Source organism: Telmatherina bonti (genome assembly GCF_933228915.1).
Source record: "Telmatherina bonti genome assembly, chromosome: 4".
Lineage (NCBI taxonomy): Eukaryota > Metazoa > Chordata > Actinopteri > Atheriniformes > Telmatherinidae > Telmatherina > Telmatherina bonti.
Genome location: NC_136622.1, coordinates 13824505 through 13851876, shown reverse-complemented (window position 1 = coordinate 13851876; position 27372 = coordinate 13824505). Strand labels below are relative to the sequence as shown.

The 27372-nt window shown below is 38.6% G+C and overlaps 2 protein-coding genes across 2 annotated transcripts; one reads left to right on the top strand and one right to left on the bottom strand.

Moving 5' to 3' along the window:
* Nucleotides 1-261: 261 nt before the first annotated feature.
* chrna4b (cholinergic receptor, nicotinic, alpha 4b) lies at nucleotides 262-12430 on the top strand (the record flags this gene model as incomplete). Its single annotated transcript, XM_079239854.1, has 6 exons — nucleotides 262-313; nucleotides 2500-2651; nucleotides 3785-3829; nucleotides 3913-4022; nucleotides 5731-7162; nucleotides 12305-12430. 6 exons carry the CDS (start codon nucleotides 262-264, stop codon nucleotides 12428-12430), a joined length of 1917 nt encoding a protein of 638 aa, XP_079095980.1.
* A 9890-nt stretch (nucleotides 12431-22320) lies between these two features.
* Nucleotides 22321-27274, bottom strand: zgpat (zinc finger, CCCH-type with G patch domain). Its single transcript, XM_079239855.1, has 7 exons — nucleotides 27143-27274; nucleotides 25209-25858; nucleotides 24766-24899; nucleotides 24489-24647; nucleotides 24261-24383; nucleotides 23065-23476; nucleotides 22321-22774 (listed from the first exon to the last, which is right to left on the bottom strand). Exons 1-7 carry the CDS (start codon nucleotides 27167-27169, stop codon nucleotides 22636-22638), a joined length of 1644 nt encoding a protein of 547 aa, XP_079095981.1. The 5' UTR covers nucleotides 27170-27274; the 3' UTR covers nucleotides 22321-22635.
* Between the last annotated feature and the right edge of the window lie 98 nt (nucleotides 27275-27372).

Genomic DNA, 27372 nt, shown 5'->3' with positions numbered 1-27372 from the left:
CTAGACTTCAAAACTGTGGTCCTTCTTGCTGCTGTGACTGAACTGAAAAGACGGACAGATGGAAGACGGAGGAAGACCGGACCCCCGGCTGACACAGACTGACATGATTTGGCTGTTTAAGCTGAGCTGAAGCTCTCAGAGAACTGCTGCAAACACAACAGAAGGTTTCAAGGTTTTATTACGTTCAGGATGACCGACCACCAGCAGTGAAATCAACTTGGAGGGAGTTTACTGACTTAGTTGGATACACCTGGAGCCGCTATGGATTTATATAAATGTCTTGGCTTGCTTTTCATCAGCCTTCCAACACAAGGTAGATATTTTTTCCTTAATTACAGCTGTGTCATCTTTGAATTTCTTTTTGCCTCATGCATAAATTATTGGGTGCTCAGAGGGGAGGGATGAGAGTGTGTTTTTATTTTTGAGGACTTGTGTTTATTTAACAGGGCACGAAAAAGATGTTTCAGCCTTTTGCTTATCTCAGACTATAGTAGCATTTTTATTCCAAATGTGTTACTGTCCAGGTCCATCAGCACCAGCAAAGTTCAGCGCGTGGCTGAACACCACTTTGATATGAACTTTATTATTTCTGGCTAAATTAGCTGGTATGGTACAAAAACAGCAGCAGGACTTGCTTTTCTGATAAATAAAAAGTTCATTAACCCCAGTCATTTTAACAGTCTGGCCCCAGTCCTATGTATTAAAAAAGCAAAGATCTTCGCTCAAGCCTAATTTGACTAGATGAGTTTTATTATCACTGACAAAAACACACAAGCACAAAAGCCTGTTTTGAATATTTTATTTTTAATTAATGAGGGCAGAACATGCTTCTGTCACTCAAGTGCTTCAACATTGTAAAAAGCCTCATCATTAGCTGGATAAAAACTGGTATTTGCTGCTGGTGCAGGATTGCCCTGTGAGAGTACATTGATCAAAAGAGGACAGATTTGGGTTCACTAGCTCTGTCACATTAAAATAACAAACCAGTATAAAACTGCTTTGCTTGTGCTTTGCATGACTACATGTAGCTGCAAAACATGTCAACAAATGCTTGTTGTTCATGTAAAATATCTCAAGCTTTATAGATGATTATCAGTTTGTCATCTCCTCTATCCATCAACAATGATGACAGGAAATGGAAAAACAAAGTTTCAGTAATTATTTTATTTATTTCAACCTCGAAGTAGGACTGGTAACGCCACAATCTGTGCAAGTGCCATCCATGATGTAGCTACTGTAAAGCTAATCAACTACAAGTAAACTTATTCCACAGGAAACAGCATGAAAGCTGCTGGAGAATTATCTTGGTGCATTTCTGCTTAACGCGTAAAGCAACACACATGACTAACTCAACAAGTCTGAACAAGATATCACCGACATGGGTTTTCTTTCATCAGAGCACACTAAGGCATTCTAAGGTTGTTTGGTGTCTAGACATAAAAAATGTGTGTGTGTGTGTGTGTGTGTGTGTGTGTGTGTGTGTGTGTGTTTGGGGAGGGGGGTTAGAGAGGGGAGTTAGAGGAACTACATCCATTTAATAATATATTGATTCCAATTCTTTTATATTCATGGATGGCAGTGTCAGGTATTTGCCAATCAGCTTTGAATGACTGGGCTGGAGGACCTGAGAGATGGGCCAGCAGTAAGGCAGCACTTATGTACCCGTTTTTAGAATATTTGATACAGCATGTCATAATATGTTTTAAACGAACAAAAACATTGCCTGCTGTCTTAGTTCCTGTTCAATTTTATAACTACACTTATATTTTATAAAATAGAATTAATATCCTGCCAAGTTAATCAAGATTCATGATGCTTTACACATAGGAAAGACACTCACAACAACAAAGGTGGTAAGCTTGAAGAAAAAGTGATGCCATCCAAATAAATAAGATTCAGACTGGAAAAAATGGCCAATAAGTCACAGAAAAGTCCTTGAGATGATCTCTGTTTCTTTAAGTGTTACTCGACATGTTTAGGTCGCCTTCAGTGCAGACGGATGTGATTGAGTTGCTCTATCAGAGCTGCTGTGACAGATAGACATCCACGCTGAGAGGATGAGAGTGGATGAGGGGGTAGGGGAAGAGATGCGATGTCTCGACAGCTCGATCAGCACATCTGTTCAGGAACACAACGGATGTCCTCAGATTCAGATTCATCCTTCCTCTTTTGTTTTCCCTCCTCTCCTGCCTGCCCACCACCCCCACTTGTCTCCTCCCTCAGATACTGTCTCATGTAACCAAATGCCACCTGTATAATAGAGGTCATCCTACCTTTAAATGACACTGTATTCTTTGGCTACACATTTATGGCTACATAAACTAATCCATTACAGATTCATTTAATGTTTGTAAATGGAGGGATTTTACTTAGGAAGATAGGTATATTTATCTAAGAATGTGAATAAAAAGCTCATTTTAAATGGTTATGGGAGGCTCTAAAGTGTGCATAAAGTCAGAGCTTTCTTTATTAATTTAATATCTTTTCATTCTCCCTCAGTTTTTTCCCAAGTTGGACCTCGAGCCCATGCTGAAGAGAGGCTGCTCCAGAATCTGTTTGCAAATTACAATAAGCTCTCACGGCCGGTAAAAAACACTTCAGACACAGTGCTAGTACACTTCGGACTGTCTATTGCCCAGCTAATTGATGTGGTGAGTGAAACCTCACAAGTTCATTAAGTTTAATCAAAAGGCAGCATGGAACGTCATAATGAAAGTCCAGCTGAAATGAAAATTATATGTATTCTTTTCTTTTTAAACTTTACTGCATTCAAGATTCTGTTATATTTTACAGGAAAGGGACAAAAAAAACAAAGAAAAAACAGATGGAAATTGGATTATTCATCTCTCTGAATATTTAAGCTTCATTAATTAAGTCAAGTTTTCATATTCAAATTCCTCAGCAGCTGCTAATAGAAGCTAAAACTCTACAGCTAACATCAGCTTGAAAGCTCCATAGCTAATTAGCGGATTAACGTCAGCACATTTAACTGCATTGTTTTATGGAAAAAACAAAAACCAAAAAAAAAAAACCGCTATGAAGTATAATTGTATGAATCATAACTTTTCAGTTGTACCCTTTCTGTTGTATGTAGATTCCCAATAATCAGCATAACGCTACACCAAGCAAGTGAGATGCATTTCAATACAGATTGCTTATCAGGGGAAATGAAACCACAACAGAAGACATTGCATTATTTTCCCTAAATTAAATTCAGTGTCAAGTATGCTTACACTGGCAGTAAATATCCAAAGCTGTCTGCTGAACTACAATCCAGTCACAGCAGGTCTTGCCAAAATAACATCTTTATTCCAGCTCATCCCTGTAGTATCTTTGCCTTTCAGACAATTGGCTTCAAATGTGTGCATGCAGCGTGCCTTTTGAGCAACTAAGGATTTTGTTGACTAATGCAAAAACAGCTTTAGCCTAAAACATCCTCACAAAGTTGTCTGCAGGAACTTATAGATAGTGCAGCCTGCATGGAGATGATTCTCCAGCCTTTTGTCATTTAGTTCGTTGACAGGGCTTGCTCCACATGCTGATGGTGAGTGTCAGCTCTGGATGAATTTGTCTTCTCCTACCAATTCTCTGACTGCTGTGTCTGAAAAAGTTTCTGTGGAATAGCTGGAGAAGGCAGTTTGCCAGCACAGTAACAGTGAGATTTTAAGGCATGGGCTGATCCATGTTATTTTACACAAGCTACCTGAGATGGACATCATTTTGAATAAAAATTTATCCCACATTATACATTACATATATTCTTTTATTTTGTTTCCATTGGAAGGATGAGAAGAACCAGATGATGACCACAAATGTTTGGGTGAAACAGGTAAGAAGGGATAAGAGATAAAACCACTGATAACAATGCAGTCCAATAAAGTATTAATTTATATGATCAATATTATCCTGCAGGAATGGAATGATTACAAACTCCGCTGGAATCCGGAGGAATACGAAAATGTCACCTCCATCCGTATACCCTCCGAGATTATCTGGAGGCCTGATATTGTCCTCTACAACAAGTGAGGATATGTATCAATACACAACACTTCATTGATCCATTTCAGGCATACAATGTGCTTCCTGGACTCTTAAATGCCACATTATCAAAGCAGAATCATATGTCAAGTTTGGATTTTGATGACTGCATTCCAACAGATGGCATGACTGCAGGGAAAACATGAGGAATCTGTTGTTATGCCAAACATCTTGTCCTGCGCCAAGTAATTTAGTTGAAATAAATATGAACAAGGTCAGCTTACAAAGAAAGTTCAATATCACAGAGAGTAGTTCTTGAGGACCAGAATAAAAGGATGAAGTTAAATGGATGTATTTCAACAGGCTGCAGATATAATGCAACAAAGTGAGAATGCCCCAAGCGAGCATCTATTCATTTGATTCTAAATTTTAATTTAAATCTCATTACTTTTCTTTCCATTGAACATCTATTTATGCAGATGATCCCACCGAGACCCGATGTTTCCTTTTCCAAAGAGAGCACTTTCACATTACAATATGTCAAAAACGCCCAAAAAAAAAAACGATAAAAATCAAGCATGTTATATATAATTATCGTACAAATGTAACTAAAGATATGTGTGATAAGCAGATGAAGTAGTCATACTGTTATTCTAAGTCCTTTATTCAGGAATGACCTGAAATATGTAAGAATTATTTAAACCTTTTTAGGATTAGCATTGGAGTTCTGGATGAGTGGTTGATTTGTAATCTAGTTGAATCTAGTTGTAATTTAGAAATAACTGGGTAAGAAGTGGGGGTGCTCAGGTGTCTAATAGAAGCCTGCAATGATGGGAGAGTTTTCCCCTGCACCAAACAGATTAATCAAACCAATAAGAGGCGGATGATTAAAAGAAAAGAACCTGGGTAGCTGTTGCTAGGACAGACATAGGAAACTGTGCCTTGAGTTGGCACAACCCAAATCTTGTCATAATTTAATCAGGGAAAATAATTGCTTATCCTCCCATTTATTTTTCTTATGCAATTTAGCTCAGAATGGAAAATCTCAAGGGCCATTTGATTGATTGTGCATGAGAGTGTTTGTGTTACCACTAATGAGAAACACAGTTGCTTCAAAATTTAAATTTTTATAAGGTCAATTCTGGAGAAAAATATGACAAAATAAGAGGTTCCTTTTCAAGGCATTCATTGGGATAGTAAACAGGATTCTTTTCTTTAATTGCACGCAAAATATTTGACCATACGTATTATACCATTGTATTAACTTACAATTTAAGTACAATGTATTAGCATCTATTCACAGGAAAAACAACCCACAAAGACTTAAAGATTTGGCAGTATAAATAAATATGTGTTTATAGCACTTTTCCTGCAAGTCAGTTTTGTCTACGTTGATTTGCAAGTGACTGACAAAATAACAAGAGTTTGTTTAATGGGTACAAAAAGCTTTTTTTTTTTATATTCAAAACTGAATTAAGCCATGATTAGAATTCTGAATTATAAAAGTTATCATCTTGAATAAATTAAAACAAATTACATGAAATCCTGGTACTTATTTTTGGAGATAAAACAAAAATGAAAAAATCCATGAAAAATGAGCAATCTTTGTCTAAGTTTATGTGAAAGCAAAGGGAAGACTTCACCGCAAAGTATTTCTTTAGTCTTGCAGGATGAACTTTAAAAGGATGCAAACATGAAAACAATATTTGACAAATTTCTCCTCTGTGTCTATGTCCTGTTCTTCATCTGTAGTGCTGATGGCGACTTTGCAGTAACTCACCTCACGAAGGCGCATCTCTTCTATGATGGACAGATAAAGTGGATGCCTCCGGCCATTTATAAGTCTTCTTGCAGCATAGATGTCACATTTTTCCCTTTTGACCAGCAAAGCTGCAAGATGAAATTTGGTTCTTGGACCTATGACCGTGCCAAGATAGATCTGATCAGCATGGCCAGTGATGTGGACCAGATGGACTACTGGGAGAGTGGCGAGTGGGTCATTATAAATGCAGTGGGCAAGTACAATACAAAGAAGTACGAATGCTGCACAGAGATCTATGCAGACATCACTTACTACTTCATCATTCGGAGACTTCCCCTATTCTACACTATTAACCTGATTATTCCTTGTCTGCTTATCTCTTGTTTGACTGTACTGGTGTTCTATCTGCCATCGCAGTGTGGAGAGAAGATTACCTTGTGCATTTCAGTCTTACTGTCCCTGACAGTGTTTCTTCTGCTGATCACAGAGATTATTCCATCTACATCGCTGGTGATTCCACTGATTGGTGAATATCTGCTGTTCACTATGGTGTTTGTCACACTCTCCATCATTATTACGGTGTTTGTGTTGAACGTACATCACAGATCACCACAAACACACAGCATGCCTCACTGGGTGCGGAGAGTTTTCTTGGACTTGGTACCTCGAATCTTGTTCATGAAACGTCCGCTGGGCACAGCCAAGCAGCACTGCAAGAAGCTCATTGAGATGATGCACTGTCCAACAACGATATCTTCAACGGGCAACTCACAGGCCTTTTGGGCAGGATTAGGAACAGGGTTAAGACAAATGACTGAGGTCGATAGACTCCCAAAGACTCCCTCGGACAGTCCAAGAATCCTTGTCTGCTCACCCTCTCCACCGTCTTCACTTCTAGCAGATCACAGTGAGGATGATAATCCACTGAAAGCTAACATTTTCTGCCAAACAACATCTGGTCAGTATTCAGTTCTATCAGAGAAACAGCCCTTGCGCGTGCACAACTCTGCAACCTTGTCCGCATCACAATGTTCCTTGCCCCCAACTTTACCGCTAGGCCCACTTCACAGCCTCTCTAGTGAACATCAAAATACACTGGCTCCAAATGGTCGCTCTCTTAGTGTAGAGCACATGTGCAACCAACAGAAGGAGCTCCCTCAGAGATCTGGACATTTATGCCGCTCCCACAGCTTCCAGTACTGCTGCCTGCATGATGGTGATGGAGTCGTGGGGATGACAGGGCAAGTGAAAAAAGCAGCCCCCACAGAACACTTGCCAGATATCCGAACAGCAGAGTCCAGTAAGGATGCAAGTGTCCAACAGGATTCTGCAATTCCAACCGTTTCTCCAGCTATGCAACGAGCCATAGAGGGAGTTCAGTACATCGCTGATCATCTAAGGGCAGAGGATGCAGACTTTTCAGTAAGTTGACTGATATTACTTTCATTAGAGTCCCAATCATGGCCGCAGTAATAATCTAACAACTTTCAAATCTTCATCTTGAAAAGGTTCTGTGATAATATCAAGGTTGTTAAACGGAGCAACTTCAGGATTTTATAGAGCAATGTACGATACATTAAATACTTCATACAGTCTACGCATGAATTTTCCCCAGAATGTTTTGTAGAATCAAAATTAATCAATATGTCAAAACCCACTATTCAAAGGCATAGTTGGTAATCTTGCTAAGAGACATTTTTATTTACTCTGGGTGAAGTGTCTTCCTGATAGTAGTCTATACATTATGTAATCATGAGCCGTAGGAAATATAGTTAGACCCCTCAGTTTACTTTAAATCTGTAAAAACTCTGACCAATCCAGTCGTTTGGACCGAAATGAAGGTGTTCATTTCTTATATTTCGTAAGCTTCTTGTCCCGGCTCTCCTCCTCCCCCTCCTGCAGCATGTGCCTGATAGCCACACCTGCATATGACTAGCGTTAGGATGAAAATACAAAGCAGTGAAGAAGAAACTCGGAAGGCAAACACAGCTGAGAAAATGCAAGAAGGATTTCCCCGACCCGGCTCAGTTTCTTTGCCTCCTCCCGTTAAACAGCCGAAAAAGAGAAAATCATTGGTGGAAAAAGCTGCAAATAAAAAAGCCTTGGATCACACAAGGAGCAAAACCAGAGGGGGAGGAGCCAAGACAGGGTGCCTCTTTCCCAACATTACCTACCTCAGCTTTCATTTATAATCTATAGCAAAATCTAAACACAACAGACCATATATTGTACTATTTTGTGGTAATTACTTAGAAGGTAATTGTCTAATATCAGACCTGACAACTTTTACCTACAATACAGCTAGACTGGATAAATGTTGTATTTTCCCAAAAGCAGTGTGGAGAAGCATGCAGAGGGATGGAAGCATACACTTTGGCAAACTTACTTCATGAAGTCACATTCATTAGAACCAAACAGCTGCATTTTTCCTCTTCATAATTTGCTTAACATAGTCTAATTTTAGGGCAAATGTAAACAAATAATGTTTGAAATAAGTTTTTTTTTTTTTTTTAACTCGCCCATCAGAGTACATCGTGATCCCTGTGACAGAGTCTCAAAGAAAACTTTAGAGCTATCATGCTGAAGTTTGCTGCTGCATACTCTCATGTGCATACTGGTGTTTTGGTTTCTGCTCTTATGTAGTATCCTACAGATGTTTATACACAGGAAGTATTTATAAGAATGTAAAAAAAGAAACATTTGACATTGCAGAGAAGTCTGACACTCCTCAACCTCCTTCACAATGTGAAGGCAAAACGCTTCTTTTGGACCACAACCTTCTTTCTGTACACATCCAAGTGCAACAAGACCATTTGCAGCATAATCTGGTAAACAAGAGGATTGTGTTCTTATTCTAAGAACATTATCTGTTGCCTTATGAAATGCTGTCATATGGTTTGTCTAAGAACCTCAGATAGGAGTAGAATTATCATTGTTTCCTACTTTGCCATTTTAGATTTCTTCACAATATTTTGTTTTTATATCATTTAACATGCACGTACATACACTACTCACACAAAGTTAGGGATATTTGGCTTTCAGGTGAAATTTATGGAAAATGCAATATGTTCATGCTACAGTGATATAATATCATAAAAGTAAGACATTTAAGTAGAAGGATGCACTACTGATTTCCTCATCTCAAAAAATTTATTCAACACAAAAGGTAACAACAATGGTAGTTACACCACAACAAAAAACGTCTCAATATCTCGTCATGTGCCCTTGAGCATCAATTACAGCTTGACAACGACGTCTCATGCTGTTCACAAGGCAACTTATTGCCTGCTGAGGCATGGCATCCCACTCTTCTTGAAGGGCAGCCCTCAGGTCATTGAGGTTCTGGGGTGCAGGGTTTCGAGCCTCTACACAACGGCTCAGCTGATCCCACAGGTTTTCAATGGGATTCAGGTCTGGAGAGAGTGCAGGCCATTCCATTTGAGGTACACCAGTCTCCAACAGCCGTTCCCTGATGATGCGGCCTCGATGAGCAGGAGCATTGTCGTCCATGAAGATGAAATTGGGCCTATGCTGTTCATGTAGGGGCACAATCACTGGATTAATGATGTTATTCAGGTAGTATGGGCTTGTCACTGTACCATTCACAAAGTGTAGGGCAGTTCTGTACCAAGTGGACACCCCTGCCCACACTGTAACACCGCCACCACCAAAAGCTCGCCTGGTGACAACAGTGGCAGATGCATAGCGCTCTCCCTGACGTCTCCAACATCGTTGCCGGCCATCATTTCTGCTCAGTGTGAATCGACTTTCATCAGAGAACAGCACTGAGGCCCACTGGTTCCTCGTCCAGCGTAAATGCTCCCTGGCCCATGCAAGACGATGATGCCTGTGCCTGGTGGTGTGGTCAGGTACCCGTGCAGGTCGTCTAGCACGCAGACCACGCTGATGGAAACGGTTTCGAATGGTCTGACGTGACACTTGGGTGCCTCTCACCTCTCTTAAACGTGCCTGGAGTTGAGTGGCATTCATCATCCGGTTTCTCAGGGCAGTGTTCACAATGTAGCGGTCATCAGCACGGGATGTGGCCAAAGGACGTCCACTTCTAGGCCTTTCTGTGACTTGTCCAGTCTCTCCATATCTCTGTTGCAACCTGCTGATGACACTCTGTGACACTCCAAGCTCAGTGGCCACTTCTGTCTGAGAACGTCCTGTTTGAAGCATCGCAATGGCAAGGGACTGTTGTTCCATTGTTAGGTGTCGTCTTGGTCTCATGATGTCAAAATGTGAACAGCATGATGAGGACAACTGTTTAAACACCAGCTCTAATTGAACCAGGACATTTATTGGTCAATTCAAGGATCACACACCTGCCGTGATTTTTGCCGTTAAGCTCCTTGTTAGAGAACAGCAACTTGTGCTAAATTTATTGAAACATTTAACAGTTGGACATGTGCATTTAAAAGCTTAGAGAAGATCACATTAAGTTCACCTGTACAGGTTTGAATGCATTTTAGGCTTGTTGTGAAATTTCACCCAAAAGCTGAATATCCCTAACTTTTTGTGAATAGTGTATGTGTCTGTGGGTATTTGTGTATGCATGTAACTTGTGTGTTTTGGAGAATTTGGATGGTTAATGCTATTTTTTCTCCCTTTCTGATATTATTGACTATGTAAAGCACTTTGTGTTGCAAATTTTTGCATGAAAGTGCTTTAGAAATAAAGAATAATTTATTGGTTTACCAAACATACTCTCAAAGAACAAGCGAACAGTTCCAGTGAGTGGGAATAGTTTTGTTAACATTCTACTTTTTGGTCCTTTAAATTTAACGTGAGCTTCCCAGTGAGACCAGGAAAATATCACGTCTGGTGTGAAATACATTTTTTAAAAATACATTTCCTGTGTGATCCTCACAAAGCGTCATCATGTGATGAAGTGGGAAAGACACAGCGCCGTTTTGGCTCTGAAACTTTGTGATTATAGTTTTTCGTCACTGGCTATTTTGTTGTAAAGTAATGCAAAATAACTCATATCTTCTTATTTCTCCCTACCAGATTTAAAGTGAAAAACTATTGTTACAACACATGTGTCATTGAACCAACTAGCAGCAAAAATTTACAACTCTGGTCCTCGAGAGCTACCATCCTGCAGGTTTTAGTGTTTCCCTGCTGCAACACATCTGACCCAAATCAGTGGCTCAAAAGGGAGATGCAGAAGATGACAACAAGTTGTTGGAAACCTTTTCATTTAAATTAGATGGGTTGTACCAGGGAAACACTAAAACCTGCAGGATGGTAGTTCCCGAGGACTGGAGTTGGTGAGCCCTGATGTAGTGAATGTCTTCAGCAGGGGTGTCCAAAGTCAGTTCTCAAGGGCTACAGTCCTCCAGGTTTTCCACGTATTCCTGTTTCAACACACCAGATTCAAATGAAATGGATCCAGTCTATAAAGTCCTGCATAATGACTCATTAATTTGAATCACACCCTGCGATGGACTGGCAACCTGTCCAGGGTGTACCCTGCCTTTCGCCCAAAGACTGCTGGGATAGGCTCCAGCTTCCCCGCGACCTTTCATTGGATTAAGCAGTTAGGATAATGAATGAATGAATTTGAATAACGTGTCTTGGAACAGGGAAGCATAGCAAACCTGCAGGATTGTGGCCCTCGTGGACCAGATCTGAACACACCTATCTTTAGGAAAGATCTGGTTGCGTTTGTGTTCATTCTTAAAATTGCGAACATTTGAAAGTGCTCATTGCTCCAATGTGCAACACTCCGTTTCCTGCAGCATCTGATCAACTTCGCCTACACACCTGTTATCAACATGTATGCAGAGGCATGAAATCATCTGATACGTGCATTTGGTTTTTGTTGTTTTTCTCCTGTTGTTTGTTTTTTTGATACTATTACTTATTTATGCTTTACAAAAAGTTCTCACAGTTTATGTTACATTTAATTCTTCTAATACATGGGCTCAAACAAACAAAAAGGTTCACACCCAAACATCGGATGACATATGTGAATAGCATTATAATAAAATATATCTGTCTCTTGAGAACAATTTTCCATTTTTGTTTTCTAAAAGATCATAGTTGATGATAGTTATATGATGCTGTTGCAAACAGTCATTGCAGGAATAACGATTTACTGATGATTTGGACAACACTGAAACATGAAACTGAATGAAAACATAAACAATAACTCAAGAAACAGCCATCAAAAGGATAATCAAGCATTTAGTATATAAAAAAAACAGCATTACCATTGTTACCATAAACCTACTGAGCATGATGCATGTATAGCAGTGATCCAATGCTACTCCCATATTGCTTAAAAACAGGCAGGATGTCTGAAAACATGACATGTGAAGCTAGTTCTGGCCAGAAGAGGCCAGTCGTCAAAACAATGGGATGTCTGTGATTTGTCCTTGAATTTTTTATGAGAAAGACAAACAAGGTTTGAGTGACATTTAGCAGAAAGCAGCCTTACACCGGGAAGAAAATACTGCCATTCAATCAAGAATGAAAACCGACAGCTGATAAAAAGAAAGGTGATGTGGTGTGAAATTTGAAAAGCCCCCCTGTGTTGTGTTCTCTCTCTGCTAGGTGAAGGAGGACTGGAAGTATGTGGCCATGGTCATTGACAGGATATTCCTCTGGATGTTTGTATTGGTGTGTATTCTGGGATCTGTGGGACTCTTTCTTCCTCCTTGGCTGGCTGGAATGATCTAAAACCTCTGCATCAAGTGCAGTACAAGAGGACGAGCTGCATATGTTGTAAAAACATGGAAGGGTTTATCATTCTTCTTTTTCTGTATTGTATATGAACTACGAGTCACATTCCTTGCTGTCATCTGTTGTTATAAAAAAGTTACCCATGGAGAAACGAGATGAAATATCTAACACCGATCCCACTGGACATATAAATTCTTTATGAGGGCAAAGGGCAACAGCAAAAATATCCCACTGTGCCACTTCTTTTTAACATCGAGCTATAAAGCTTTAGTTGTCACTTTGTGCAAAAAAAAAGAAAATGAAACTTTTAACAATTTAGAAATGCTGATAACACCCAAAATTAAAACAAATAAACAAAAAAAAACAAACTGCAACAATGCCAGGGTTGTAATATTTACACAACAGTGCAATTAACATTAACTGCTTATACCAAATATTCATATACATAAATTTATGAACCAGATTTCTATTGAACCCTGTCAGAATTCTTTCTTAAGATGGATTTCTGGCTGCTTTTATTTTCTCCCATCACTTCAACACATTTAGTTACGTCATCATCTCTTTTTCTTTCTTTTTAAATCCAGAAATTTAGCAGCATCATTGTCACACCCAGAAAGAGAAGTGGTATTGCTGAAGCTTACTTCACCATAAATTAGTTATTTGTTCATTCAAGCTTGACTTTTGGAGATTTGCAGATAAGTAATGTCAGGAATTTTCTTTGCAGAGACGTTATTTTTATTTCTATTTGCTGACAACACACTTAACAATATGACTCATTCTGAACATTAACCAAATAACAGCCCAAAGAAAACACAGAAAAAAATAAGCCCTCAGGTTTGCAACCGTCGAGATCACATCATGATGCCTGCAGCGTTATGTAAAAGTGAAGATTCAGCAACAGCCAGGGCACAGTTTAGCTCCAGGTTAGGATACCAGTACTAGTTTATGTTTTTGGTGTTTAAATCTCCACAAAAAAGTAATGAGTCACACTTTAGACCTTCCATACACTGGAAAAAGCAAACTTGTGTCCCACCGTCATCATAGAAATAGGACAAAAATAACATACCAACTTGATTTGTTTTTTTCAGAGGAGCACATTTTAAAAAGCAAGAAGGCTAAAACACTGATTCCAGGTCATTTTATGAACTGGTGCTCTTTCACTCCTCTGCAGTATTTATCTCCTTGTATTTTATTATTTGCAGGAGCTGTACTTTTGGCTAGAAATATGCATATGACCTTAAAACTCAAACAGTAAACTAAAATATTTAGCCCTGGTGTGTCCAATGTTTCAGCTAAAATACATAATCAGCTCCAACCACAAATACTTTGACTTCTCTCTGCAGGTATTTAATGAAACAACTTCAAATTACAATATGTGAAAAATACAGCTGAAAAAAACAAAGGAAAGATCAATGCTTTTGAAAATCAAGGAATTTTCTTTGATACAATGGGGCCTTACAAATCACATCCTTTTGGACTACGAAAGACTCCTTCCTTGCGCTCTAAAAGCTAATAATGAGAAAGCCCTAACAAGTCACATCAACAGTCCTACCATTAATTAGACCGAAAACAAACAACAGCTAGACAACAGACGCAGCTAATAAACAGTTGTTAGCTGTTAGTTGGCATCCTAACAGCCACTTTCACAACCAATTTGTACTTTGCTGTCAACTGATGGAAGCCATGATTGTGCTTACAGCTTCACGGACACAGCAAATGGTGAAAACAAACAGGAGAATGTTTGTGCATATTTTGCCAACATTGGTTCATTTTCTAGCTGCATCATCCTTGAGATGTGCAAAGGATTGTGGATGCTTTGAGAGCAGCAAGGATTGTTCAAATTTCACAGCAAAGGAAAAAGTCTTCTAAAATATTCTCCCTTTTGGTCGGAGTTGGCCTTGCAGAATATTTTTGAAGGACTTTAGGTTGGAAATTAATCTGCAGAATTTCGCGATCGAATTCTTACATTTAATTTGTTTTCAGTGGTGTTCAATCAAGCATCTCCTTCTATTTGCATAATTTGCACAAGCAAATGTTAAAGTGAAAGCAATCTTTGTTATCACTCAGAGCATAAATCCACCAGTGCGCAGCTGAGCAAAACGTGCTGGTCAGTGAAAATAAGATGAAAGAAGACATGAAACTTATTGTGAAACAAAGCAGCGTTGTCAGACAAGGAGGATATGTTGATGACATATCCTTATGTCATCAACATATCATTATGTGATGTTGATGACTTTTACAATGATTTCCAAAACGATTTTAAGTTTAGATGGTTTACTTCAGTTTATGGACTCAGATGCTCTTCATGCCATGCTGTTTATTTTTCTATCATGTCTTTGCTTCTGTATATCTGTGTGTAAGGTTCTCCCTGGTTAAAATCTCTGTTGTTCTCTTGTATGACTAGTTACTGTCAGTTTGAATTAATTCATGTATAATAAACTAAAGATAAACAAAAGGGTTCAACTGTTTAAGTGATTTCATAAAATATTTACAAATGCTCAGGTTTTTTTTTCTCATTTTCATTCAAGGAAAAGTGTCCCTTTAAGGAATGTGAAGCAGTTCATATGTATGCTAATGCGTTCAGGAAGTGTCTAATGTGTCTCCTGACTGTAGCAGTTCTAGAAAAGTGACCATAGTTCTCATTGAGACACGCAGATGCCATCTGGTTAAAATTATGGAAATAACTTTTTTTTTTTTTTTTTTTTTCCAAAGAGCAGATGAGTCTGTTTACACGAGCATCAAAGTCCAACTACAGGTGAGTAATCAGATACTTCTGAAACACTCTAGTCTCAATCTTCTACTCGTTCATGCACATGTAGTTACACGAGACTTAAACTTCCTGATATTTTCATAACATCAGGTCTTTACTGAACATGGAGGTCCCTAACGTCAGCTACTAATGTGGGATGACACATAAATGCTTTTTTGTTTACTTCCTGCTGCTGCACACCATTGTGTTTTTCTTTTGTGTGCATTCTTTATCTGTCTTTGTTATAATTTACCATGAAATGAGATTATTTTTGTCCATAGCCAGATGTAAAATAAATAAATAAATAAATCTGTAGTGATCACTTGAATAATCTTATCATTCCAGAAATGAGATTCCAGAGATCAGATTTTTTATGTGCATGTAAACGGGATCATTTCCATCTAAAGTATTAACAGGATGCTGGTGTGTGACCTTCCCTCGTACCTAAAATACTGCATACAGTCATCAATAACAAGGCTAAACAGCTCCTAACCACACACACAGATAGAAACTAGAAGTAATAAAGAACTTCACAGATGCCTGGAACAAAGTCAGCATATTAGACTGGTTTGTATTCATTAATAAAACAAATTTTAAATGATAGTAAAGCAACAAGCCAAATCCAAAAGAGCAAAAAGTGAAATAGTTTCACACTATGGTTTGTTGTTGTTTGCTGTTGCACTGCCTGTGGACCAAAATAAAGTGTGTCATGAATCCTCTAGCTCCTCTTCCTCCCACCCCCCACTCACTTTGTCTGTAAATGAATGTGTCAAATGGGAACACACTGAAAAAAAACATCATTACTTGGTAGACGACGTCAAAGTAACTTAAAATGTTCTACAGTCATTTAGCATATGTTTTTCTCCAAAGCGACTTACAACTGGGACATGAGGTTCAGTGTCTTATCTCAGGACTTGTCAGCATAAAGTCAAAGAAACCTGGAATTCAACCACTGATTTTCAGATTGGCAGACATCTACTCTTCCTCCTGAGCTGCAGTCTGCTAAATGACTGCAGATTAGAATAGAATTTTATGTCAAACTGACTTATAATGTATGTATTGTAACTTACTTGTCCAAAAAGAGACGAGCTAAAGTAGCCTCTTTAGTGATCCCAGTGCTCTCCACTTTGGAAATATGCAGCCAATGTTTATCCAGGATCTTGTAAAGATATTTGATTCTCTTCTCAGACTTGGTACAGTAAAATGTTTCTTCTCCTTTGTGGGCACCATGACCAGAGCAATGATGAAATGCTTCTTTCATTTCTGTGCCAACAGCAGTTGTCTTTTTGAGAAGGAACGTTGGATCCTGGTCGTCTGCAGCTGAACATTTCGTATTGCTGTCGGCCAGTTCTCTTCAAAATTGCAGGCTGCCATTGCTTCCTGGCTGTAGCCTTTTATGTGGCAGTAAGGCCGATGGTTCTGAGAGTACAGAGGATGTGACAATTCATGTGAACATTCATGAACGTGCAGCAGGAAGGGCTGATAAATACGGGCTGGGAGATCAACGCAGAGGGACAGTGTGTGACGTCATGCTGAACTCCAGATGAAATTACATCTGTAGTTCTTCACATAGCCTTTTTTAATTCCTTCAATCAAGAAATGATTAATTTCTGCATTAACTGTTATTAACTTTAATTCTGCTCTCATACTCCTAAGCTTCTAATGTAACGCCAGAATGCCCAAAGTGATGACCTCAATTTTGACCTCAGCTAACAAACTATTGTATTTCCACAAGCTCAGCAGACGACCAACCATTGATCACTAGATCTACAGACAGGAGAAAATGGCAGTTTAGTGCAAAAATGGAAACGCAGCACTTTGAACAAGGTGAGATAGCTGCAGTGTTGTGCCTTTTTTTTAATCAACTTGGGTTTGTAATTTGGAGAATAAAAGGCAGTTATGTCATAAACAAAATACGCGTTAAGGTTGCTTTTTAGTATGAGCCAAGATTAATGTATGAATGGATATTAATTTGCAACTCTAGTTCTCTATACAAGTACAAGATTACTGTATGCCATCAATTGAATTTTGAAATGAATGAGAGTGGACTTTATTAAAATACAAACTCATTTCCATGATAAGACCTGCCTTTTCACTGAAGCTCTCATTTGCATAATTTCAGTATTAAATACTTAGAAATGTCAATTACAGAAGATGTCAGACAGTGGAACTCAATAAAGGTTGTCTGTGTTGACTTGTCAAAGAAAGAAAGGCAGAATACCATGCAAGCAAGGGCACAAAGTTATTAATTACAACTAAATGTCATGAAATTAAATTTACCTTGAGAAAAGAAAATCACCCCCAGTGCCAATTTCAATTATTATGTATGAAGATGCATATGTAAGGGGATAATTAATTTAGACCTGGTGAGATGTTTTAATTAAATGATAATGAGGAGTGATTAGATGTTTGGCCCACTATGACCCTTATGGTAACCCTACAAGCTGCTTCCTACAAGGTCCCGCCACCCACGTGTAGGTCAGGACAAAAATAAACCATAAAGTTGAAGGAGCTGTCTTGTGGTCGAGGTATTCTCAAACCATTTCTAAAGCGTTGATTGGTCCTAGGAGCACCATGACCAGAGCAATGATGAAATGGAACAAAAAAAATCTGAACCCATCAGGACTCCTTTATTTCTTGGCTGTGTGGGCAATCTGACTGACCTAAGTTCCAAAAAAACAAAAGGTCCAAAAAGAAAGAATGTGAGAAAGCGCTGCAGCCGTCTCTGCAGAGCTCAATCAATCATGCCTTCGGCAATGTGCACAAGATGAGACATAACAAAAGTTTTATCAGAGTAAAGAAAAGAATAATGACTAAAATAAATTGGGCAAAAATCCCCAACTTTGCACATCACCAGTGCAATGTGTCATGTGATTTTTGCTACATGATAGTGACAGAAGGAAGGTGCCTCTTGGTGGCTAGGACAAGTCAAAACTGTGTGGGGAGGGGTGCATCCTGCCAAACAGAGAGCTGCTGAAAGAACATCTGCTCTGGAATACTGATATCTGAGATACTGATGGCCGCTCACATTGCACTATGACAGTAAACCAAAGCATCCAACTAAGAAAAAACAGGAGAGGCCACATGTCAAGTCTCTGTTTTTCTTTCAAACTGACTGACATGTATGAACAAATATATCTCTTATATGTATCTATCAAAGTTCATTAATGACCAATGCAATTCAGGGTTGTGAGGCATTATAATGACATTAATGTTATCTCTAAAACACTGTTTTAAGGTAACTGTGAGGCAGTCATTTGTTTATTCTCTCCTGTGTTTATAGGTAGATCATTAAGAGGTCTGCCTTGAATGTTTCCTTGGAAACATTCTATTTGAAAAGCAGTAGCACAAGCCAGATTTTTGCATGAAAACAGCATCTGCATCCAAGATTTATGGACAGGCAAGAACATCCTGTCTTTTTAGAAAGAGTTATTGGTAAATTTAACCATCAAGCCCCTTCTTTAATAAATGCACGCCTGTGAGGGAATATTTTACCTGATAAAACTTTACTTGTGGACATGTCCAAAGCTCAAGTTGACGTATTACTTATAAACTAAAATATAGAAAAGTGTTGTTTCAGATTTATTCCTCTTGTGAGATGCTAATATTCCCTACTTCCCAAAAAGACCACATATTTCATATGAACGTACTTGTGTAACTTCAGTAATCATCTTAAATTTTGAATTATTCGTCAAGATCTTCTGTTTGTATTGTTTTGTCACTGTTTTCATCTAAAGCAACCCAAATCCAGATACTTTATAGAAAAACCATACCAGCATAAGAGAATCATTTGCTGTGCAATGGCCAAAAGTTAAAAAAGAAAAAAAAAAAATCAGGCTGGAGACAGCAGCAGGTTGGGGCTCAGCTTCGGGGCTGTAAGATAAGCCAGTGCAGGTGTAAGGGCCTGCAGCCCTTGGCAGGACTCTATGAAACTTTTCCCGATGCCAGTTCCGTTTTGGAAAAGGAGAAGCACTGAGGCAACTTTCATGATGTGCTCTGTGAATTCAGATAAGTATCACCTTGCTTAGTTTATAATGTTTTTTTAAATTATTCAGCAACATGAATGAAAGGATTAGATATGAAATCTGTGGTTGTAACATTCTACATATTTAGGCTACCTAACACATCAGGTTAGACATTTATTAAAGACTCTGTCATTGCTGGACTCAGCTGCAGAAACACAATGACTACACTTTCATAAAGTCTCAATATGTTTACTTCTAACTTGATCTTTGTGTGTGAAACGCTGCACACAGAGAAGGTGGGAGAAGAAATCATGGAAGAACCAGGAGACAAAGGAACAGAAGATAGAACAGGTGATTAAAAAGTGTTCTTCAACTTTCGCGATCTGTTTCGGTATCAAACCATCTATTATTCTAATTCAGCTCCAAATATACTAACCCCCCCCCCCCCGGATAATGAGCAAAGAAGCACAGCTTTAAATGCTGAGGAAAAATCAAATAAATAAACAGCAATCCAGCATGTTTTTTTTTTTTTTTTTAAAATATATATCCGTTTAAAGTGTTTAAAAAAATATATATATATAGGGATCAACTATGCTGTCATAAAAAAGAGGCAAAAGTGATGGAGGGGAAAAAAAGAACAAGACTTTTTTTTTTTTTTTTATGTCTTAACAGTATTGAGCCTTCTTATTTATCTGATCTGCTTTTAAATTCCTCTTAGACCCTGAGGTCTTCTGGTAACAGCGTTTTGGTTGTTCCTAAAGTGAAAACTAAAACTTATTGTTCCATCGTTATGGCCCTGGAGGGTGGACCAGCCTGCCAGACCCTCAGGACTCCACAGACTGTTGATGCTTTTAAAAAGCAGCTCGAGGCCAACCTATTTAGTTTAGCTTTTAACTGAACTTTTATTTTTATTGTTTTGGGTTTTTTTTTTTCCAATTTTATTTCATTGTCATTTTTATTTATTTTATTTAATAATGTACTAATATATATATATATATATATATATATATATATATATATATATATATATATATATATATATATATATATATATGTATAATGGTCTATTTTGTGATTTTTTCACTTTTGTTTCCAAAAGGCACATTGTTTTATGAACCAATTACACATGGGGGGAGGGGGTGTTTAGGTGTGTGTGTGTGTATGAGTAGGTGTCACTTTTAATTGTTATTTTATATTCTTTACATTATGCAAACGCTGTTTGTTTGTTTTTTTTTTTTGTTTTTTTTCATGTAAAGCACTTTGTGATACTCGTGTATGAAAAGTGCTTCATCCTGAAAATAAAATTTCATGACTGATTGAAGATTGCAGGGAAGCTTCTTTCCAGGTTGAGGACATTATTCAGGACACAGATAAAAAGAATATCGTGCAGCACCACAGATGAAATTACATAGGATACCACCTGACAGATATTACCATGCAGGACGTAGTTAGACTATGACTGAATGATGTATGATTGATCATAAGCTTTCTATTAAAATGAAACTGTGCTGTAATAAGTGCTGCCTTAATTGCATGAATCATTTTCAGCAGAATTATCTATATAATTAATCATTTAATAATCTGTGGTGCCCTAATAACTTTCACTAATAATTGTCAAGCTAAAGGGGAATTGCAACCGGATGTTTTAACAGTTTTGGTCAACGTATATTTACTAGTGTTTTCTTTGATAAGTACACGAGTCATGCTCAGTGATAACTCAGAAATGTTCACATTCTTTTCAAAAATCATTAAGTGCTACTAAATTAATTTACACTCTACTGAAGCTAATCAATACCATAGGTTTGTTAAATGTACAACAGAGCTCTGTGCAAAACTTAAGAACAATCTGAGACTAACCCTGACAGCCTTGCAACCCACAGCTTGACAAGAATTCCCAAGTAACATGCCTGTCAAGGAAGGTAGCCTCCCAATCAATTCTCCCATCACACCTCCTTAATCACATAATCCAGGCTCTGATGAGTGCCGATTAGCAGCGAAAACTACCCTAACAGGTCTGTCTGCATCCACTCATATGACAGACGTCTGCAGGAGTGTGTAGAGCATGCAGAAGCCAAACAACGCAGACAACACATACCATGAATCTGCCTAGCTGGGGGAGCAATTCCCTCAGACCTCAGGTGTATAGATGGTGTGAAGTGTGCACCACATACCCCCAAAGGATCCCATTAAATCACCACCACCACAGCGCAGTTTTCAATTTTCCTCAACAATCAGCAAATTCCATGTTGTCACCGGCAGTCAGTGTGCTGCCACTCAACACAACTTGTGCTGCTAAAGTGGAGCTTCCCTCAGGGTACGGCTGAAGGTTTACTTCTGCACGTTTCCACCCTCGGCTTTCCGTCCACACACTTCATAGGTGGCTCATACTGTATCTTAGTCGTGCTATTATTGCTTTAGTGTGAAGTTTAGTATTATCTCTTTCCATTGAGGAAGAGCAGAACTGCAGTGATTTGATGGTTTCTCAAACTTGCCTTTTATGGACTCAGGCAGCAGCGAACTGGCATACCTGTCAGACATACCCAATTCTTTTAGGAAGGAGTGATTTAAGTGCAGGTGTTCTGGGCATTTAAATGTCACCCTGCTACTATATCCCACTACAGTCAGATGAGAAAAAGCCAATAAAAGGGAAGCTATATTACTATGAATATAGTTATAAAGTTATATGAACATACAGGTGGCTAACATTAGGATTCCGACTTTTTGAAAGACTGCAAGTTGGATGCAGTAATTACCCGACCCGCCTCCGGACAATGTGTGCCAAGTTGGAAAGCAGACAAACTGCTCCCCAAATGTATTATTTAATAGAAATATTGTAGTTGTAGCTTCAAAGATACTTTGTATGAGCCGTGTGAGGCGTGGGCATGACTTTAAAACTCTGGAAAGGTCTCCCAACCACTGAGGATGTCATTTTAAAATCAGCATGAAAGTCAAAGTAAACTACAGTAAGCGCTGCAGCAGGAACTGGACAGAAGGACTGAAATCTCTCCCATAAAGGAATAACAAAAAACACATTAGAAATGATGGGGCACAGGTTGATTTTCACTGTAGTTCAGTTTTGTACAGGGTAGTTTTGACAAAGAAATTAAAATACAAAAAAAAAAAAAAAAAAAAAAAAAAAAGTTCTCCAAACAAGTTGTTTAGTTGTGGTTTAAAAATCAAAATAAAAGAAGTTTGTCACAAATAAAAAAAAAGAACTTTTTTTTAAACACTATTGCAAATTGTACAGTTTGAATGCAATCAGTCGTTTTCACTGAATACATCTGACATGCACGGGGCCACACAGCGGAAAGTCAACCCTGTTACCTGCTCAGATCCATGATGGTGAGAAATTAAGCTAAAACCTTTCTTTTTTTTTAAGAAGAAGAAACAGAAAATAGTATTGCAGCAAACGGACAAGGAAGAGAGAACAAATCATTTCAGGCAAGCATTGCTTCCCTTTCTCTGCCAGGTCTTTACAAAAGCCAAGCTCAAAACTCAGTCATCTTCTTGTGTGTGTCGGCTTTCTTGTGCTCTTTCTGGATGGACAGCTCATGCGCTTTCTGCTGGGCCAACAGGTGTCGGGCTGCCGACAGTTTTTCTTCCAGCTGCTTCACTCTGGATGCATCCCTTTAAAAAGAAGGAAGAGGGGGTGGGGGTGGAGGGAAGTCAAGTTTGTTTTTAGTGGCTCCTCACCGTATCAGCAATTTATTTACAGTTACACAACTACCTCGGTCTATTCTTCAGAGCGTATAATTACAATGTCACATCATAATGGAACTCATAATTAATAGTTGTGTAAGTAGTTTATTTACGCACAACATGTTGATTCATTTGTGATCAGTTCCATAACTAAACCAAAATAAAATTAGATATAAATATATAAAACTCCAGTAATTTATTCAGAATCCAGGACTGACCTGCCCGTCTGTCTGCCGAGTAACTCATTGAGTTTCTGGATCTCCCTTTCAGTCTGGGACACCCGCTCAGCCGCCTGGAAAAGCTTCACATTCAGAGTCCTCTTGGTGCTTTTGCCGCCCCTGTAAGCCTCCACACCGGTTGCCGCCATCGGTGCAGGAGCAACCCCACCAGCAGGATCTGAGCTCCTGCCTCCCAGCTTGCGGTTTAGAAAGTCAAAGACAGTATGGCTCCCTCTGCTGGTGATCCGAGGCTTTCTGCGCCGCTTTGGACGGCCGGTCTGTGTGCCGTCTTTAGCAGCTTTGCTCCGGGTGCGTCTCTGGGTGAGCTCTGCACACTCGTCCAGAGACTTACCTTTCGGCAGGACAACTGTCATCACTGGCTCTACTCGACCCTCCTGTAGTTTTCCTAAACCTGGGTAGACAGAGAAACAAGAGGAACATACAATCTTAATATTTGGATGTTGATTTGGTTTAATCTCTGTCTGGCAATTTCTGTTTATAGTTGCTGTTTATGTTTTCCTGAAAATAAAGATTGTCCACACGGAGGTCATGTTTCAGGCTGAAAAATTCTCACTCATCCTCAAAAACTGCATGGTTGCTTGTGTTGTACGTTCAGAGTTAGGGACTACATCTGTTGTCAAGCACCATTCTTAGAATATTGTGCTGATCTAAGTGGACAGTAAATACTGGTACACCTCATAATGCTTCATTCTCATGCTTTATTTAGTGTTCATTCATTCATTTTCCTAGCCGCTTAATCCAATGAAGGGTCACGGGGAAGCTGGAGCCTATCTCAGCAGTCTTTGAGCGAAAGACAGGGACCCTGGACAGCTCGCCAGTCCATCAGAGACAAAAATCCCCTTACACTCACACTCATTCCTATGGGCAATTTAGAGCAACCAATGAACCTAACATGCATGAGAGAACCAAGCATACACGGGGGAGAACATCCACACATGAACCAGCGACCTTCTCGTTGTGAGGCCACAGTGCTAACCACTATGCCACATTGCAGCTCTTATTCAACAAGAGTCGCACTGACTATACTAAGACAAGAGAAGTAGCTACCTATCCCACTACGTTACCAAATCAGTAACATTCAGCTTTTTAGCAGGGAATCTTTCACAAAATTACTGCGCTCAGGAGAGAACTCAGTGAATCTAGACATAAACCATTTGCTGCACATTTACACTCACCTTTCCCATATTCATAGCCCATTTTAAGCATGAGCTTGGATCCGATTCCTCTTGTATGTGCCTCCCAGCCTCCAAAGTTATCGCTGCTTAAGGCTACGGCAGACTCCGCTGCAGCGTCTAGAACTGGAAGGATAAAAATAGAAACCTTTCACTACCTTTTAATGACAGATTTAAAAAGCTGTGGTTTGCAACAGGTTGGTTTTTCACATGAAAAAAAAGGTCAAATACCTTTTGCATACGCCACAATGTCACCGTCACCCGCGTCGTCAGAGTCAGAAGAAATTGGGTCATCCTCCCTCAAAGGCGGGATAACGCAGTCGGCCTCAACCACAGCATCCTTCAGCAGCAGTGAGTCAAATTTCACAGTGTAGAAACCACTGTCAATTTCTACAATGACAGGAAACATCCACCTCAATAAATCCCATATTCAGATGACTTGCAAGTTCTTTTAAGGAATAAACACGTAGTTGTAACAATTCAATAAATAAATCTGTGAATAAAACACCTATTATTTTGGCTGGGTACCAGATACCGTCCTCGTGTCGAACCAAGCAGGACGAGCCCTCTTCCAGATTACTGAGGTCACACTCCAAGAACTCTCGGAGCTCAGACACACACACCACCTCACCATGAGAAAACCTTAAATGACGACATAAAACCTTAAGAACTTGTTTGTAGAGTGAACGGACATTCAAACAAATTAAAGTTACTAATAAAGAAGATGGAACTGACTCTAAATAAAATCACATTCCAAGTCGGATGACCCCGAAAGCAAAACTCTTCAATGTAAAGGGGAGGGACCAATAGACAAACACACACACATTGCAACTCTATACTTAAGTGTAGAGTGTATTTGTCTAATAATTACACAGATTGCTGACACTTAAAGTAATTGAACACATAGACACAGTTGTGGGGCTGAAAAAGAAAAACCCAACAATATCTTACCTACAATTCTCCTGAAAACGACATTTGTCTTCTAGGTAGAATGGACAGGGTTTCATAGACTTCTGTGTGGGGTAGATGTAGAGCACCTTTACTTGTGCCTCCTCTCCATCTGGTGGCTCGGATCCCACCACCATAGCATTATGATACTCCAGTGTTCCCCAAGTCGTCCTGTAGGGTGCTCTCACTTTTGTACCACTAAGAGGATCTTCTTCGTCGTCTTCTTCTTCTTCTTCTTCTTCTTCTTCGTCATCCTCCTCTTCACAATTAATTGTTCTTTCCTCCTCTTCCGTATCCTTCTCTCTGGTGTCAGAGCTACTACCAGAGTACTCTCCCACTTCAGAGTAAAAAGCAGCAAACTCAGCATCCAGACTATCATTTCCCCTGCTGGTATCCGCTGTGTCTTCTGAGGCGTGTACCTGCAGTCCATTACTGTCCTCTATGCTGGCCAGAAGTCGACTCTTTTTCACAGACACCAAGCTGGCTTCCGTCAGCTCTATCAACTGGCAAAGGTCTTCCTTTAGTTTGAGCAGGTCTGGCTGCTGGCTTGGGTCCAGGCCAGCAGACAGGGCTATCTCCACCTGCTGCAGCTGGGCTCCATAGGCAGCGATTGCAGCCTCAAGGGTTTCTTCATCCATGCTGACAACTTGGCACTGGGTACGACAAGAAAGGTGAGCATTAACAACCGAACAGGCCTGAGTGAAAAGAAAAAAAACAAAAAGTCTAGAAATTGTGGAAAGTGTAGAAAAGTAAAGTGAGTAAACAAAAAGATAAGGAGGGGCTGCTCATCATATCCGCAGACAGATCACCATCTACTCAGTCATTTTTCGGTGGCCATATGATAACAACAAGGATGAAATTGTCTGAAATTTTAGTAGGGAAAGCGCGCATCCAGCCAAACTGGGTCACAATGAACAAAATATTTATATATATTATATATATATATATATATATATATATATATATATATATATAAATATGTATATATGTATATATATAAATATGTATATATATATATATGTATATATATAAATATGTATATATATATATAAATATATATATATATATATATATATATATATATATATATATATATATATATATATATGTGTATATATACAGTCGTGCTCATATGTATTCATACCCTTTCATTAAAGGAAAGGCTAAATTTACAACAGTCACTCAAATAATTGGAGAATTACAATAACTTTAAAATTTGCAAAAATATAATTTAGTAATAAAAGACACTGTTTTTTCATTTAATTTAGTTGAAGAAAGAGAGAAAAAAAAAAGGAAAAAAAAACCAAATTAGTCCTGGACAAATTAGAGCACTCTTCTGTTGAACAGTGGGACAAAATACCTGTCAAGTCTGACTGAGAGGAAGAGAAAACACCTGACTGTAGGGGAAACATTAAAGGATTGTTCAACAAAATATTAGTTTATGAGTGATGTAATATATAATAAATTATCTTATTTGTTTGCTTTTTAAAAAAATATTTCTATTGAACCAGAATTAGAACAAAATGTAAGGATTTTTTTTTTTAAATTTTTTTATTTGTTATTACTTTAGTCAATTTCATTTTACAGGCAGCTGTTTCTTTCCTTCTTTAATGAAAGGGTATGAATAAATATGAGCACAACTATTATATATAGATATATACACACACATATGTACATGTAAATATACACATACATTTGTACATGTATATGCACACACTATAGAACGATTTGCTTGGTGTGCTGACAGTTAAAAGAAAATATATTTGAAATATTTAAAGATCTTCCAGTGATATTAAATAGATTACAAGCATATACCCCCCAAAGGTTTGACCAAGCAATGGTTTTATCATGGAAATGTAACGAAATAGAACATTGTTTTAGCTGTTAGCTACCTTTACGCTAACTTTTATTGCAGATTATAGAAGCAATTTCATTACCTTAGTACTAGTGAACCTGTCTGGCATCCATTGATATTACAGAAGAAGTAAGGACCATAAAAGTTGCTTCGTCTGAGACGTTTGAGCAGTTCAGTAAGCTTGACAAAATAGTCACGATAGCTTCATAGCAAGTTAGCGAAAGTAAGCAAAAGAAGGACTTCCGTTGACAAAAATATTCTTTCATAATAAAGCAATAATTTTAAAGTTTTATCAACATGGTTGGATTCGAC